The sequence below is a fragment of the Boleophthalmus pectinirostris genome, unplaced genomic scaffold (genome assembly GCF_026225935.1).
Source record: "Boleophthalmus pectinirostris isolate CB_2022bp ecotype Guang Dong unplaced genomic scaffold, ASM2622593v1 HiC_scaffold_6, whole genome shotgun sequence".
NCBI lineage: Eukaryota > Metazoa > Chordata > Actinopteri > Gobiiformes > Gobiidae > Boleophthalmus > Boleophthalmus pectinirostris.
Window position 1 is genome coordinate 37,123,156 of NW_026571447.1, and position 18,541 is coordinate 37,141,696.

The 18,541-nt window shown below is 40.5% G+C and overlaps 1 protein-coding gene across 4 annotated transcripts; it reads left to right on the top strand.

Annotated features, from left to right (window-relative positions):
• On the top strand, positions 1 to 16,738 carry LOC129411849 (zinc finger protein 271-like). 4 transcript variants are annotated; one of them, XM_055163989.1, is made up of 8 exons: positions 1 to 386; positions 1,769 to 2,140; positions 6,276 to 6,413; positions 6,946 to 7,005; positions 7,106 to 9,135; positions 9,220 to 9,369; positions 9,449 to 9,505; positions 10,001 to 11,185. In XM_055163989.1, exons 1-5 carry the CDS (start codon positions 69 to 71, stop codon positions 8,486 to 8,488), a joined length of 2,271 nt encoding a protein of 756 aa, XP_055019964.1. In that variant the 5' UTR covers positions 1 to 68; the 3' UTR covers positions 8,489 to 9,135; positions 9,220 to 9,369; positions 9,449 to 9,505; positions 10,001 to 11,185. The 4 variants fall into 4 exon arrangements, with proteins under 4 accessions (XP_055019964.1, XP_055019965.1, XP_055019963.1 ...); XM_055163990.1 differs by having other exon boundaries at positions 9,452 to 9,505; XM_055163988.1 differs by lacking the exons at positions 6,276 to 6,413; positions 6,946 to 7,005; positions 7,106 to 9,135; ... (1 more) ...; positions 9,449 to 9,505; positions 10,001 to 11,185 and adding an exon at positions 14,064 to 16,738.
• The last annotated feature ends 1,803 nt before the right edge of the window (positions 16,739 to 18,541 follow it).

An 18,541-nucleotide genomic window follows, 5' to 3' on the forward strand; every position in this document is an offset into this window, starting at 1 on the left:
GCAGGAAGCAGACCGCCCAGCCTCGTGTGCGGTTAGTTCGGAGCTAAAGTTTAAAACAGTTTGTTAAAATGTCCAAAAGCCAAACACTGAGAGCTTTGGTGAATGAGCGGCTGACTGCGGCTGCTGAAGAGATCTTTGGGCTGTTTGAAAGAACGATAGCGGAGTATGAGGAGGAAGTGTGTCGCTCCAAAGAGGAGAACCAGAGGAAACAGGAGCTCCTGGACTCGGTGCTGAGCCCGAGAGTCGTGCTGCTCAGGGCGGGTGTTCAGATCCCCTCAAAGAGTCCTGGCCCCGGTCTGAACCAGGACCCTCCACAGACTCCACGGGTTAAAGAGGAGCCAGAGGAGCCGAGCGTCAAACAGGAGGAACACACGCTCCTAGTACAGGTGGGATGTATTTATGTCTAGGATGAAATTGGGGAAAATTAAAAACAGAAGAGCCTCCCTCCTCTCCCGGGCACAGCGGGGTAGGGGGCCGTGTGACAACAAAGAGAAGGGGGCGGCCGGATGGAGGAGGGGGACGCTCGATGTCTCTATGTGTTTAGGGCCATTTGCTGACTTGAGGTCTTCTGTCTTCTGGTCACGGCGGTCCCTTCATCTGGAGGCTGTGCATTTGTTATCACACTGAGATTGATAAATGTATAACAATATTTCTAACAAACCTCAATGAAGAAAATTACACAAACATTTACCTTATTTTTCGGGCTATTAGACGCGCTCTTAAGCCTCTAACCCCATCAAAAAATGACCGCGCGCCCCACAATCCAGAGCGCCCTATACACGAATCCACTCGGGTGTCCCATCATGACTTCAGTATGTATTTATGTATTTATTTATTTATTTATTATTTATTTTGCACATATAACAACAATAAAAAGAAACACACTAGATAAAAAAGTAGGTGCTTTGTAAACTACAAAGTCGCAGCGCACGCAAACACACACGGAGCAGACAGCCACTGCGCAGCGTAACACACCCACAGACACACTCATCACTCCACGCCGACGAGGAACGGAACGGAGGAACGAACAGAAAAAGCGAGTGCAATGTGCCACTGCTAGACACGACTGAACAACTGAGTCACTGCGAACACACTGACAATCCAGCGATCCCAGACAGCACCCTCCCTACACGCCACAACTGAACAAAGCCCAGAGTCACCATGAACGCCACAAACAAAGTCCCACTGACCCATCCAACTGTTGTGTTTAGTTTAAAGTCCAGTGCAGTTTATTTGTGGAAAAAGTTTGAAAATAGACCATTTAATGACCAGAGCGTCTAATAGCCCGGAAAATACGATACATACTTACTTAGGATACTTAGGATGTTCCTTTTCACGGGCTGATAGCCTCTGAGACCAGATCTGTAGTCTTCAGTTCCTTTGTACATGCATACTCTAACTTTTTTACAAACTTAGTTGTTATGCATGCACGAGTGTGCGGTTTGTAAGGCATGCTTCCCAGGTCAGCATGCCACTGGAATTTCCATGGGTGATTTTTCCAGTAGCTGTCCAGGTGGTTTTTGAAGGAGTTGACTGATGGTGCAGAGACAATGTTTTCTGGTAGTGAATTCCAGTCGTCTACAATATGATGGCTGAAAATGTGACAGCGGAGGTTTCGCTAGTTTCAAACTGTGTCCTCTTGTCTTGGTGTCGACTGCAATCTGGGGTATTTAGCACATTTCTGATTGAAATCAAGAAACATTCTGATTATTGTTTTCAAGTGGGTCAAAATATGAAAATTATTTTGTGTCAATCTCTCCCACCCCAGGTCACGATGGGCGTCCCAGAGTCCAGTGCTGCCTGTGCGACGACAGAAGAGTCCTCACTGCTTCAACAAAGACAAACTGAGCTCAGAGAAGAAACAGAGGGAGAGGACATCAGCGCAGAGACACATTTACACTCCTCTGACACTGTTAATGATGAAAACTGGGGAACTCTATTCATCTGTTCAGCTGCACAGATGGAGACAGACGCAGATGGAGACCATGACAACCAAGTCCAGAAAGACCAAACGCTGACAACTTTATTGAACGAGTGGCTGAGTGTGACTGCTGAAGAGACAGGTCTGAACCAGGACTCTCCACAGACTTCACAGATTAAGGATGCACCAGAGGAGCTGAGCGTCAAACAGGAGGAGCAGGTGGGTTATGTGTCCAAATAGACCAAAATGGTAAATTTACATGATAACAACAATTTATTAGAGCTGTAGTCAGGTGTGCATCAAAATCTAATTGAAAGCGTTTATGTGGACAAAAAGCACATTTCATATGTGTAAAAATATCAGGATTATAAAATCCTCGTGCAGCAGTCTGCACACATGATCCTACCTCATGCCCCTCCAGTCCTCTATTTCACCATGAAAGGACAACGCCAGTTAAGTTCTGAATGAAGTCTACTTAAACATGAGCCAATTAGAGGGTTAAATTACGAACCAAAATTACAAACTAATAACTTAAGTGTTGCATTCTGCAGTTTATTTATTGCAGCTCATGTTTAACAATGTTGTAGAATTTTAGAATTTTGGAGAAAAGTTTGCTTCATAGTTTGGTTTCAGTATTCTCGTTTATCATCTAGATTTACTTCAGCAATATATCACACTTAAAAAATGTTTATGAAGACTCCAGGGGAGATGCTGCAGCAGAGGATGGGTGGGTGTGTGCAAATTTTTTCTCAAAATGAGGGCGTTTGTATGAAAAATGGGGACATACTCCCCCCATACTACAGTGTTAAGGTGGATTCCAACATCTGTATATCATATACATCTAATAACAAATATATCACCAATTATAATGATTATTGTTTTACAGATACTGATATAAAAAATATCATAATGTAAGGTTAAGTTAATAGGATAGGTAATATACTAGTATAAGGATTACTTCAGCCTTGATCTTTGCTCGATTGTTCCTGTGGTGCAAGTTTTGTTTAATTAGGGAAACTGCCTACCACCACAGACCAGAGTCTTGCACGGGTCCATTTTTGGAGACCCGCACCTGCACAGTTCAACATCGCACCCACCCGGACCTGTTAACATTCCACCCATTTCCCGCCCGTGATAAATCACACACAGCGTAAAAACACTCTAACTGAAGCATCCATGAGAATTAGGGATGGGCATGATTAATCGATTAATCGATAATTGATCATTAAGAATTTCATCGATTACGTTAATTTTAATCGACAAACCGAATGTAGGTTGCTGTGCGTAGCGTGACCAAACAGGGTCCGTACATGTAGCTCTCTGCACTCAGAAGGAGCGAGACACAAACATTCGGTCAGTCTGCAACGTACCGAAGCACAAATGCGTATTTAACGATGACTTGTACAAGAAATTCCACGCTTTCCGTTGCATTCGGGACAAGTGGGAGTCCATGTGCACAGTGTTCAAAGCAGGAACATATGTTTCGGTGTCCAGTGGGAAAAAGCTTTACCAGGTGAGAGTTGCACAGTGTCAATGACGAGTCCCCACCTCCCTCCCCCCGTACAGTGTCCTGGTTTTGACAAATGCAAATATGGTCACACTAACCTGTATTCCACTGAGTCATGTCTTTTAATCCAACAGAAATTGACCGCATCAGCGACACAAGAGCTGTAGTTTTATCTTCGCTGAGTTTATGCAAATTAGCGATGCGGTTTTAAGTTTTGTTTCTGTGAGAGTTGCGCAAAACTGAATTAAACACATTATAATGTCAAACGGATTGATGTGGCTCTAGAGTCGTTACGGTTTATTTGTCGTAAAGTTGAATTTATTTATGCAGATTAGTAGAGCAGATAGTAATAATAATGATGATCATTTTAATATAAAAACGTTAATGATTAATCGATAATCGATCGTTAATTCTTCCGACGATCGATTTTAAGAAAATTTCATCGAATGCCCATCCCTAATGAGAATATGAACTGAAAAGTTACGAATTCAAGAATTACAATCACAAAATGAAATGAGACGGTTTCACTTTCTTCAGTACGAATACGAATTCACAGAAGCAACTCGACTGTCATCACTTCACAGATTTTATTTACTGAGCAGAAGAAACACTGATCAAGATACCAGGACTGACTCCCGGACTGACTCCCGGACTGACTCCCGGACTGACTCCCGGACTGACTCCCGGACTGACTCCCGGACTGACTCCCGGACTGACTCCCGGACTGACTCCCGGACTGACTCCCGGACTGACTCCCGGACTGACTCCCGGACTGACTCCCGGAGTGACCGTAGGAGAAAGGACTGGACTAGAGCTACGTGCCACACAGAGGTATGTGCTGCGCTTTGCAGAGACCCTACTCTGCAGGCTCAGGGTTCTCTCGCGATCTCTCTCTTAAGTCCAAGATTAGTCCAAGATTAGTCCAAGATTAGTCCAAGATTAGTCCAAGATTAGTCCAAGATTAGTCCAAGATTAGTCCAAGATTAGTCCAAGATTAGTCCAGGTTTAGTCCAGGTTTAGTCCAGGTTTAGTCCTGGTTTAGTCCTGGTTTAGTCTTGACCCGTTTGTGTGTAATCACTACCCACCTGTAAAATTCAGAACATTGAAACTCGCCCGTTTCACAATTATTTGCCCGTACCCGCAGGTACCCGATCAGGTGTAGGACTCTGCCACAGACATGGGAAGAACATGCAAATAGTGTTTAGTAGTGATGGGTGGATGAAGCCTCAAGGTGTGTGCAACACATTTCCAACACTGTGTTAACTCTGTGTTGGTGTGTTCTATAGCTTCATCTGGTGGTTTAAAAAATGAACTTCTTCTTATGCAGAAGCATCAACACAGCGCAGGGCTGATTTTGTGTGTGTGTGTGCGCGTGCTGGTTTTTATTGTATAGCCGGACTATGCCAAGGTCCGGCTAATTCAAAGAGTGCTTTTGCTGATGTCTAAATAACATAATTATATATATATATATATATATATATATATATATATATATATATATATATATATATATATATATATATATATATATACACACATACATATACATACATATACATATATACACACTTTTCTTTTTTTTGTTGAAAAGTCCAGTTTAACCCGAAACCTGTTTTTTGGGTGTATTTCAGTGTATAAGTAAGTAAGTCTTTATTTATATAGAGCTTTTCACAAACATTTTTGTCACAAAGACACTTTACAGAGCATTACATTCAGCATATTATTCATTCACTCTATACATGGTGATGGTAAGCTACTGTTGTAGCCACAGTTGCCCTGGGGCAGACTGACATTGGCGTGGCTGCCATGCCACACGGCGCCAACGGTCAATCCGATCGCCACCATCACTCATGCACACACCACTTTCATACTAGTCAATGAGGGTGAAGTGTCTAGCCACTAGCCCTGGGCAGGTTAATTGATTGATTGCATTTAACTGACCTTGACTATCAACTGTTCTTGGAGACCTATGTAGCATGTTTTGGGTATAACACACTACCTTCTAGTTCCCAAAGCAGTACTGCAGTTTTATACACATTTCTGATACACTCGGGACGGGCGTGACAGGGGGCGGGGCTTACAACGCGGCCAGAGCTCAGTTTGCACATGTGCAGTTTAAACACATGTTAAAGACCTCGGGGCCCATGCGCACTGGAGCAACACAGAAGCATGGCGATAATGGAGGATTAAAAACATACAGGTAACCAAACATGCATGCAAATGTAGCAGCCTTTTATTAGTACAGACGTCTTTTTTACTTATATGACTTAGTAACTGATACACTGCATGATGCGTCTGGTTAGAAATTAGTTTTCTTAATGTAATGTTAGTTTATTAGCTAGCATTAGCTACGTGACTTAGCAAGGCTCGGTTTAGAGGAGAAACTGTCTGATGCAGCTTATTTATTTCCTCCATAATGTTTCAGATGGTGGTTGAAAGCAACCAGCCTGACGTGGACACTGAAATAGATATAGGAGTATAACCTGAATGTGATATGGTTTATATGGACATTGTTTTGAAAGGACTCTCTTTTTCAAAGTGTTTTTTACTGTGTAATCATCAGCATGTGACATTATTTGTAAAGACACTGTTTTGTAAGAACCCTCTCTTAAAGTAATTTCTAAAGTCTAAGTCAGTATAAGATCTGAAAGTGTGTGAGTGTCTGTGTGTAGTAACCTGAATGTGATAGTGTTTATGAAATGCTTTCCAAAACCGTGTCTTCTGATCTTTGTGAGGAAAAGGATTGTTATAGTTACACAAACCTCTAGAATCCCCTTGAATGGTACAATCATGTTAATACATTCTTGGTTCATTATTTATTTCCTTCATATTTTTTTTTTTTTACAGTTGGTAGTTGAAAGCAACCAGCCTGAGGTGGGTGAAGACAAACAGACTGAAATAGATGGAGCTAACCAGACAGAAATGGATGCATGCAACCAGAGTTTGACAGGTCCAGATCATGATCCACTCAGCCAAGATGAAAAGGTAAATCAAATGGAGCCTTCATTACAATGGCAATGTTTTGTGGAATGTTTTAAGTCCATCAACACGTGATATAGGTATTGTGTGTGTGCAGAATCTTACATAAATTTCATCAGATCTAAAAACTAAAGAAATGTCCTTACTCAAGAGAAAAACTTACAGGCAACCTCCTAGAAGAGTGTTATAGATATAGAAATGGAAAGGAATCAAATGTTAAATTGATCAATAAGCACTAATGGTGAAGAATTTGGTTAAATAGTCTTGAATGTTAGCAGATTAATATTCGTAAAGAGATTTTCTCATCCGCAACCAAGGATTTTGAAGAAGTATAACCTCATCATACATAGATTATTATTGATATCTTGCATTCTATACCGTTTTATAAAATCATCCAGTGAGGTTCCAATGAGGACTTCTGCTTTTGTAAGGAGTAGAATTGTTACAGTTATTCAAACCTCTAGAATCTCATTGAATTGTACAATCTTAGTAATACGTTGTCAGTTTATTTATTTCCTGCATAATGTTTCTTTTACAGATTATGACTGAGAGCAACCAGCCTGAAATAGATGAAGGCAACCAGAGTTTGAAAAGTCCAGTGCGTGGCCCACTCACCCAAGATATTTATTTTATATTTAACACCTTTTTAACCCAAACAGCATGGTCTTATTATTTATTTTGTTTTCTCATTATTTCAGGACCGTGTACATTCAGAAGTGGGTCAGATATCAGATGCTGATGATAACCTGTCTGATGAAGAGTACATACCAGACTCCAAGTCACAAGAAGACAATGATTCAGATATTGGCATACCTTTTATACCTAATCAGTCAAGAGATGGACAGGTTACAGAAAAAAACTTTATGCCTGAAGAAGGAACATCTCATCGATTAGACGCTGACATCCAAGTTGAGCCTACCACATCCAAGGTTTCACCTCCTCTTGAAGACCATGTGGTTTCCAATAATACTAAAACATCACATTCATCTACTTCTACCAAAGGCACACCAAAGGAAAATCCAAAGGATGAAGAACAGCTTCCCAATCATGACTCAACACAATTGACAATGACTATAAAAAATTACTGTTACATTTGTGGTAAGCCACAAAGCAAAATTTCCCGCCACTTGAGAACACACACAACACACGATGAAGTTCTACATGTATTTTCCCTACCTGACCACTCAAAAGAGCGGAAAAGATTATTAGAAAGAATGCGGAATAAGGGAAATTTTAGACATTACACTGCAGTTTTACAAGGCGCTTCAGGACCAGTGAAAGTTAAGAGAAAACCTAAAACTAAAGAAATATCAGGAAAGTTTATTCACTGTATGCATTGTCAAGGGATGTTCATTCGGAAGGAACTTTGGAGACATGTCCGCAAATGCCCCTGTAAGCCAGACAATGAAATTACTGATAAAGCACCTGGAAGAACCAAAGTACTGGGTGTGGCTGGTACTCTAGAGACTGTATCTAGTCACCAGATTTCAAGTGGTGTGTGGAAGCTCCTGACAGCCATGAAACAGGATGAGGTTGCCTCAGTTGTGCGAAATGACCTGTCTATCATTCAGTTTGCACAGTTCCTCTACAACAGACATGGACAAGACCCTACAAAGAGAGAATACATGAGACAGCAGCTCAGAGAAGTGGGCCGTTTGCTGTTATGTCTGCGCACAGAATTCTCAATACATAACCTGGAGGAGGCTGTTAAACCTGTTAACTTCCAGAGAGTTGTGCAAGCTGTGAAGAAAGTTGCTGGTTTCGATGAAGAAAAACAACTGTATGGAACACCAAGCCTAGCTCTTAAATTGGGACATACACTTAAAAAAATCTGTGACATTATCCACTGTAGGGCTCTCGTGGTAGAAGATGAAGAACTGTGCAAGTCCACCGATAGATTCAAGAAGCTGTACGCCTCCAAGTGGTCTGAATTGGTGCCTCATAGTGCCTTGAACACACTGAGTGATGCAAAGTACAACAAGCCATCAACATTACTCTTCACTGAGGATGTTCAGATTCTCCATCAGTACCTTGAGAAATCTTGCAGAAAGTGCCTTTTCCAGCTTGAAGGAAGTGACTAGCCCGCACAACTATGCTCAACTTGCAAAAGTTACACTTGCACAAATCATTGTGTTCAATCGAAGACCTGCTGAGGAGGTTTCAAAAATGCGGTTCAAAAGTTTTAATGAAAGAGACGACACCAAGCTTCATAAAGATGTTGCCATGGGTTTGTCAAAGATTGAACAGAGGCTCTGCAACTATTTTAGTCGAGTGGAAATCGTGGGCAAAAGAGGTCGAAAGGTTACAGTTCTTCTCCCACCAAGTGCGGTGAATTCTCTTTCACTACTGGCGAGTAAAAGAAGTGAATGTGATGTTTGTGCCACAAATGTCTTCCTGTTTGCAAAACCCAAATCAATAAGCTATTACAGAGGACAGGACTGTTTGCGTGTTTATGCGGACCAGTGTGGAGCAAAGTACCCTGAGCATCTCAGATCAACACAACTCAGGAAACATGTCGCCACACTCTCACAAGTCCTGAATTTAAAACATAATGAACTTGATCAGGTTGCAGATTTCCTGGGTCATGATATCAATGTTCATCGAAATTTTTACAGACTACCAGTTCCCACAACACAGCTGGCAAAGATTTCAAAACTACTTTTGGCAATGGAGAAAGGACATCTTTCCAGCATGCGGGGAAAATCACTTGATGAGATCGAGATAGAGGGTTTGTACATCTACTGGAGTGTTTGATTAGTTTGAAGCAACTGTACACAGTCATCATTTGACTTTTATTCAAACCTTTTCCTAGATGAAATTGTGTTTAGTGATACTGAAGAGAATGAGTCTGATGATGGTGACACGGAAGTGATAAAAACAGAAGAGTGTGGAACCAGTGAACCTGTTGATGCTGCTTCACAGTCTACAGTCACAGAGCAGGTCCATAGCACTGGAGATTTTGGTAAGTCGCCTTACTTAATAGGTGTGTTTATGTTGATGAAATGTACATTGACATTTTTTTCCCCCCAACACGTGTTCAGCAGAAACTGTCTCAACAGTGGCATCCACAATTAATGAGACTATCCCAGGCTATGAAGGTAAGACATGTTTATTAAAGAGCATATTTACACTTTTAAGAGAAAAATGCATGGAGACTATTTAAAACACATTTAGAAGATAATAAAGAACACAAATGAAATTCAATAGAATAAAATAGAAGATAAAAACTGCAAAAATATAATAGTGCTGTGCATTTTAGATGTTCATATAATTATCTATTTCACAGTATTATCATGGAGGTGTCAGTTTATTCAAATTATGTCTGATGTCAGACATCAGAATGAAACATGTCAGACATAAACCTGATGACAATAAATGCAGCTGTTCTGAGATCTGCTGCTGGTTTAAAGGTATACAAAAAGAGTAAATGAATTCAATTAGATTAGCTGCAGCTAATGTGAGACTCCATTTTAAGTGGTGATATTATGACCACATGGTGAAAAACTAGCTGACAATTGCAGTCCTAGAAACAAACAAGAATCTGTGGAAATCGGTAAATGGCTTAACAGTTTTTTGTCTTTCTACAAACACAGGGCAAGATGCTGGTCCAACATCCAACAATGAAGGTAGACGAACACCTAAGAAAACATGGTCTAAGGCTGAGATCAATGCAGTAATGAAATATTTTAAAGTTCACATAGCTAAAGGAAAATTGGCTACCAAAACTGAATGTGCTCATTGCAAGTTGGTTGAAGGGTCTGTGTTAGAGCAAAGAACAGTGCAAAATATAAGGGACTTTGTTAGAAACCGAGGAGTAGCCGCAAAAAAGCTGTCAAGAAAGCAAAATCTGTGACTTCACAAATCTGTGTGCAAGAGAACAGTTTTTTTTTTTATTGTTTTAAACCAAACAAGGTGTGTGCAGAATCCCTCTTTTTCCTTTGAATTTCTCCTTTGCCATGGATTGGCAATTTTTCAACTGGGCAAACATTGATTTTGATTTGAAAAATTTGAAAAATGTTTCACAGCTTATCCAAGCTGCTTCTTCAATTCTGGTCAGAGGTTGGTGGACACTGCCTAATATCTGCCAGAAGGGGGCGCTCACTACACTGAAACTCCTCTGAAACTAACACACCTACTTGTTTAGTTTCTGTTTGTTAGGCCCATTCAACTGCACTGAGTGTGGGTCATATTAGCAGAATCATTCAGGCCCATAATGGAGCTTTCACACCTCTGGCTCTGACCTGACTAACACCATTGTTTTCTCTGATTTAGCTCTGAGGATGGAGTTGTAGATGGAGACAGATGAGGTCCGAGGCCTCTTTCTGTTCAAGGAAGGATTGTCTTAACAAAAATAGCCTCTTTAACTCCCATCTAAAATTCTTTTCTCTGACTAAAATCTGTACCTCACTGTCCTCAAAGGAGAATCCTGGCTTTTAGGTGGAGAAGTATAGCAGACTGAGGTCCACTTTGAACATAGTGAGAATTTCTCTTGCCATTAATCAGGGTGGTTTCAATATAAAATGTTCATCTTTTTTATTTATATTGTTACCTTTTTTTTTTTTGTATTTAATTTGCGCATACAATAATGTGCTTTTACAGTTCAAAGTAATGACATGTCCTGCTGATGCTGTGCTGTCAGGTACATGTATGTTATGTTTATGTTAAATTAAAAAAATGACATCACTGTCCGGATAGTGTTTCTTTCTGTCCTCATAAACCACACATTTGTCAAAATGTGAATTGTCTGCTTAAACCATAATTTGAACAGGGTCGTGTGTATGAAGTTCTGTTGAGAGTGTATGAACTCTGAAGTGATCCAAATTTTTTTCAGATTTTTTAGAGCATTTTAAGCCAACTCCCAAAGCTGTAGGACCTTGGGAAAGGGTAGTCCACCTAAACCACCACCGGGCGTGTCTCGTGAAATTGTCCTGTTCAACTATATAAACCCGTATAGGCGTTTTGTGAGGGAGAGTGAGAGAGAGAGTGAGTGAGGGAGGGAGAGAGAGAAGGAGGGAGAGAGAAAGTGAGTGAATGAGGGAGGGAGTGAGGGAGAATGAAGGAGGGAGGGAGAGAGAGGGAAGGAAAGAGTGAGTGAGGGAGAGAGGGAGGGGGAGAGTGAGTGAGGGAGAGAGGGAGGGGGAGAGTGAGTGAGGAAGAGAGAGGGAAGGAGAGAGAGTGAGTGAGAGAAAGCGGGAGGGGGAGAGTGAGAGGGAGGGAGGGAGATAGAGTGTTGTGGGAGAGGGAGGGAGGAAGAGAGTGAGTGAGTAAGAGAGGGAGGGGGGGTGGTGAGGGAGGGAGAGAGAGTGAGAGAGGAGGGATCGGGCAGTGCTGCAGCTCGACTCTGATTGTCTTTGAGCCGTGTGCTTCCTCTGAGTCAGTTGTAGAGGGCCGGTCGTGTGTGTCGAGTGATCATTTCAATAAGGGACTCATTGACAGTGTGGGGATCTGAGTTGTGTCTCTGAAGAGTGTGGACCACACGCATGGAGATGTGAAATGTTCCACGGTGAAGTGAGTTTAAAGGGTAATTGATAGAAAGATTTGGAATTACATTTAGTTATTATTATTATTAATTATTACATTCTGTTATTATTAATTGTGAATCAGGACTCATGGTCTGTGTGTGCTCTGAAGGTTCATAGGTTCTTGTACCGTGTCATTCATCCATATCTGGAAATAACTGTAATTAACATCACTATTCACCAAAGCAAGTTGCAATTTATGAACATTTATTGACCAAGTTAATCAGGCAGCATTTGAATAGGAAATATGCAAATGAGTGTGGTCTTCTCTAAAGAAAACATTTACAAATCAATATGCAAACAACATTCACATTATTCACAGCACATAATTACATCATTCCTCTTTCTGTTGAGAAAGTCGCCTGTTTTATCAAATGGCAGCGTCTTCTATTTGTATCTTGGTCAGTGCTTGTTTCTTTACTGAAAGAGATTGTCAGTTATTTTGTTCTGGTAGAAACTCTGTGGTTCTTTGAGAGAAGTTCAATCCAAAGTTTTAACTATGTCCAACTTGTAATAAATAAATCTTACAATGGAATTTAGGTCCAGTGTGATGAGGGTAGATAGGCACCGGGGGGGTTTCCACAAAGCGAGCTAAAACTGTTTTATTTGGCCAATCCAAGTTTGTCGAAGCCTCACTTCCACCAAAGTGAGTAACCATAGCTGATTCTGAGTTGCTGCAGTAAAAAGGACCCGGAAGACCTGGGGCCTCATTTATAAAAAACTGCGCAGGAGTTGTCGTAAGTTAGTGCGATACATAAAAACTAAAAAAGTGACAACAATGACTCATCTGTTCATTTGATCATATTTTATAATATTTAGGCAGCACATCTTTACAGTAAAGCCCATGTGTTTTTTCGCTGTTTCAAGAGTTTTATCGCTATATTTTTAAGTCTGTCTATGATGTGTGTGAGGACTGGCCCTGTGTATTTATGCATATACACGTAGAAACGTGCACGCGCTGATCTGAATGGTCAAATTATGAGCGCGTGCGAGAGATTCAGATGCCCTCCCCTGGACAGGGAAAGGAGCGAGGGAGGGACACGAGGACACGAGGACACAGATTTAGCACGAAACACATCAGATACAGATGTTATTCTGCCAATTAAAGTCCACACGATACATCCAAACTGCTGAACCTGTGAGTGTGGGTCTGGGTCGGGGGCATTATTCTGTTCTTCATACAGTGAGAGAGCAGTTCTCATGTACAAGAGTTCCCCATTACACAAAAATGTAGGGAAGATTTTGGTTGGGGTCAGGTTCGGGCAGTAGGCTTCGTGTTGTCCACAGACTCAGGTCACTCTGGCGCTCGGTGCGTAAAGACTAAGGCAAGGCAAGGCAAGGCAAGTTTATTTGTATAGCACAATTCGTACACAAAGTAATTCAAAGTGCTTTACACAATAACTACTAAAGTAAAAGTGTTAAAGTTGCGTTCATTAAATCAAAGCCTGGCTCCTGCTGCGTCCAAGGGAAGAGTTTTCTCTCAGGTTGGGTCATTATTTCGTCCTCTGTGTTGGTCACAGACTGTGTTCTATAGAAGTCTATGGTCGCGGTGTGGACTGTGGGACTCTGCGCTACACCGAGTCCGGGAACGTGGCCGCGCTCGTGCACGAGTTTCAAATGTATAATATTGTGGAGAATAATGAGTGGAATAAACAGCCCTTCTCCGTATTTTGGCGAACCAAACACTTAAATGCGCAAATCTGAAGGTAATTCTTCTATATACGTGGATTTTCTGATCAAACACTTCCTCAAACTCTGTTCACTTTTGCTCATCTCCACGAGTGTCGCTTTTTCCCCGTGTCTCCAGACTTTGCGTAGAACTTACAGGAGGTCCCGAGTTGGCGTAGAGTTAAGCAAAGAGCCACGCCTTAGTCGAGTTTTATAAATACCGCGGTTGGCGTAGGAAGCGCGCACGCACGGATTTTTGCGTAAGCAAGCTTTATAAATCAGGCCCCTGGTCAGGACCAGACTAAGATTATTTTATCTCTGTCTCCATGAACGTCTAAAGAAACTGTTTAGTCAAAGTTTTCAGCAGAAAATGAAAAGGAAAAACATTTAGCATATTTTTGACTGAAATTTAAAAAAAAAGTAGGTCAAAATCTGAAATATTAATTTGTGTCAATCTCCCCCACCCCAGGTCTCAGTGGGCGTCCCAGAGTCCAGTGCTGTCTGTGTGAAGACAGAAGAGTCTTCGGTGCTTCAACAAAGACAAACTGAGCTCAGAGAAGAAACACAGGGAGAGGACATCAGCGCAGAGACACATTTACACTCAGAGACTGAGGGAGACACAGAGCACTCCTCTGACACTGATGATGAAGACTGGAGAGCTCCACTCAGCTGCTCAACTGCACAAATGGAGACAGATGCTGATGGAGACCACGACAACCAAGTCCAGAACTCTGGTCTATCCCCTAAATACAAGTCTGCACCAGAGACCAGTGCCACTGTGAACAACAGAAACATGTCAGGAACAGCAGAAGGAGCTAAGGGCAAGAAACACCAGTGCTCTGTGTGTCAAAAGAGGTTTGGGACTATGTGGAAGTTACAAAGACATACTGGAATTCACACAGGAGAGAAACCATTCAGCTGTTCAACCTGTGAGAAAACATTTAAACGAAAGTCCAAACTAGATAAACATGAGAAGAAACACAAAAAGAAACCAATCAGATGTTTAATGTGCAAGAGATCATTTGAAACAAAACGTTTTCTAGCTCAACATGTTAAGAGACACCTGCGTGAAAAACCATACAGCTGTCCAATGTGTGAGAAGACATTTTCTCAAAAGTGTGATCTAATTGTACATGAGAGAATACACACAGATGAGAGAGCTCCATTCAGCTGTTCAGCTGCACAGATGGAGACAAACGCTGATGGAGACCACTACAACCAAGTCCAGATCAGAACCAGAAGCTCCACTGCACAAAACTCAAGTCTTTCCCCCAAATACAAGTCTGCACCAGAGACCAGTGCCACTGTGAACAATGCAGGCATGTCAGGAACAGCAGGAGCAGCTAAGGGCAAAAAACACCAGTGCTCTGTGTGTCAAAAGAGGTTTGGGACTATGTGGAAGTTACAAAGACATATTAGAATTCACACAGGAGAGAAACCATTCAGCTGTTCAACCTGTGAGAAAACATTTAAACAAAAGTCCAATCTAGATAAACATGAGAAGAAACACAAAAAGAAACCAATCAGATGTTCAACATGCAAGAGATCATTTGAAACAAAACGTTTTCTAGCTCAAAATGTTAAGAGACACCTGCGTGAAAAACCATACAGCTGTCCAATGTGTGAGAAGACATTTTCTCAAAAGTGTGATCTAATTGTACATGAGAGAATACACACAGGTGAGAGAGCTCCATCCATCTGTTCAGCTGCACAGATGGAGACAAACGCTGATGGAGACCAGGACAACCACGTCCAGATCAGAACCAGAAGCTCCACTGCACAAAACTCCAGTCTTTCCCCCAAATACAAGTTTGCACCAGAGACCAGTGCCACTGTGAACAATAGAAACATGTCAGGAACAGCAGAAGGAGCTAAGGGCAAAAAACACCAGTGCTCTGTGTGTCAAAAGAGGTTTGGGACTATGTGGAAGTTACAAAGACATATTGGAATTCACACAGAGAAACCATTCAGCTGTTCAACGTGTGAGAAAACATTTAACCAAAAGTCCAATCTAGATAAACATGAGAAGAAACACAAAAAGAAACCAATCAGATGTTCAACGTGCAAGAGATCATTTGAAACAAAATGTTTTCTAGCTCAACATGTTAAGAGACACCTGCATGAAAAAACATACAACTGTCCAATGTGTGAGAAGACATTTTCTCAAAAGTGTGATCTAATTGTACATGAGAGAATACACACAGGTGAGAGAGCTCCATCCATCTGTTCAGCTGCACAGATGGAGACAAACGCTGATGGAGACCACGACAACCACGTCCAGATCAGAACCAGAAGCTCCACTGCACAAAACTCAAGTCTTTCCCCCAAATACAAGTCTGCACCAGAGACCAGTGCCACTGTGAACAATGCAGACATGTCAGGAACAGCAGAAGGAGCTGAGGACAAGAAACACCAGTGCTCTGTGTGTCAAAAGAGGTTTGGGACTAAGTGGAATTTACAAAGACATACTGGAATTCACACAGGAGAGAAACCATTCAGTTGTTCAACATGCAAGAGGTCATTTACAACAAAAGTTATTCTCGCTCAACATGTTAAGATGCACCAGTGTAAAAGACTCTACAACTGTTCAATGTGTGAGGAGACATTTTCTTGTAAGATCTAATTGTACATGAGAGAATACACACAGGGGAAAGACCTTACAGCTGTTCATTATGTGAGAAGACATTGTCAAAAGTGTGAGCTAAATAAACATATGAAAAGGCACTCAGGTTAGAAACCTTACAGCTGTTCCATCTGTAATAAACGGTTTATACAGAGACATCATTTGAATATTCACATGAGAACTCACAGAACAGAGTGTGACTGAAGGATTATTGATTGTGTTCATGAGATGTTTTAAAGAGACTAAATTCTTTTTTTGGAGTTTGCTGTTGGCGACTCAAAATACAAATGTTTGGCTGTTAGTAGAGAAACAGCAGTTTTTTGTTTACTAATTGATTGGGAGGAGTCTCATACTATAAAAGGGGACTCCCATCTGCAGAAAGGCAGTGTGTGTTTTGAGGAGGAGAGCTGTGTGCACCACAGGCACCAGTTCAGGAGCAACTGAAACGACTATCACCACCTGTAAATATGTAAGTTTTTTCCCATTTTTCACTGTTTTTGGGTACTTGTCTAAATAAATTCACAAACACTACTTTTTACTTCGTTGTATTATTTCTTTTCATTAAAAAGAACCCATGACAAATGGTTAAAGATATGCAAAAAGCTCCGTGTAGGAATAATGACACGGTTAGGGCACAGAAAAGAGAGTGCCAGGGGGCCGAGCAGAAATGATGCAAGTCAAACCTCCAGGTTTCTTATGAGATTTACAGAGAAAAGATGCACATGTACAACCACAGTTTGGGTAGAACAAGACAGCGGTACTTTTCAGACATTATTCGAAATCGCAGTAACAACTCTCGTGTCCTGTTTGTAACAGTGAACTGATGATAAAAACCCTCCAGCTCTACTGCCGTTAGAACTAATTTCCATATCTAAGTGTAACAAAGTTCAGGGCATCAAATGTCATCAATTCCACAATGAAAGTGTCCTGTAACACTGCCTCAGGACCAGCATGAGACTCTAACTGTCTGTGTCTTTACCCCTGAATCACAGCATTTGTGAATGGGTACCTAAGTGTTTTTGATGAAGTAGTATATAGAAAAGATTAAGTATATACATTTTCGGATCAAATTTAATCTGGCCATAGGCATACTGAGCCACGCTGTAGCACAACTTAAAGCCTCAAACTCCAGGCTTCTGTTGCTAATTCAATACTGCGCTGCAACAGAACCTGGAAATTAGGACTAGTCAGTGAGGTTAGAACATGATGATCTCAACGAGAAGTTAATTTGGACAATAAATAGTGTTTTAAAGGTCACAGACAGTGGGAAGAGATCAGCTCATAGTCACAGGCTGGATTCAATCCCTCAACCTCCAGTCCAGCAGGAGTCTATGTGTGTCTGTGTCTTATCTTCTGAGCCACACCACAGCAAAAAATAAATAAATAAATAAAAATAAAAAAACAAAAAAGAAACATGAATAAAATAAACTAATAAATATTTAGTAGATATATAAACTGTATTACAATTAGAAACCAAATTATAAACTATAAACTAAATTCATTAGTTTAATTTATAAATTAAATTCATTATACTCTGGCGCTTCCTCTAGCGGACACAGGTCAGAATTACAAGCTTTGGAGAGATTTATGCAGTTCATTGTTTTGTCCACACGATGGCGCCAACCTCCACTAAACAAAACTTCAGGACAAATTATAAAAAAAACAAAACAAAAAAAAAAACATGTATTACTAAATACGCAGTACTTTTTAAATTTTATTTTATTTTATTAATTATATATATTTTAAAATTATTAGTAAACAGTGTGTTTTCACATAAAAAAGATTTGAATATTTATACTCCAATTATTCAACTATTTCTGTTACTATTGTTTTGGAATGTTAATATATTTATAATTTTAAATTCAGCATCAAGAATGTGTCTTTATTTTAAATAGAGTGGAATATTTTGATAAAAGTCCCGTTTTTGGGGATATGTGTACTTCTCATTTTTTGTTCACATGAGACATACATAATGTAATTGATTTTAAAAAAATACATTAAAAATAAATGAACTGATATTACAGATCGACTTTTTATTGTAATAATATAATCTCATTATTACTTACAATGAATAAATACATTCATGAATAAACTAGTTTAACAGTTAACACTCCCTCTAGCGGCCATATGGGATAACTACAAGTACTTTTGCGGATATCTGCAGTTCTCAACTTTGTCCAGAAGATAGCGCCATACTCCAATGAACAAAGCCAGGAAATAAAATGGACAAAAAGAGGGTTAAAAAGTTAATTTTATTCTTTTTTTTTTTTTTTTTTTTTTTTTTGACCATTTGAATAAGTGTAACTAAGGACGAAACGCTTTAA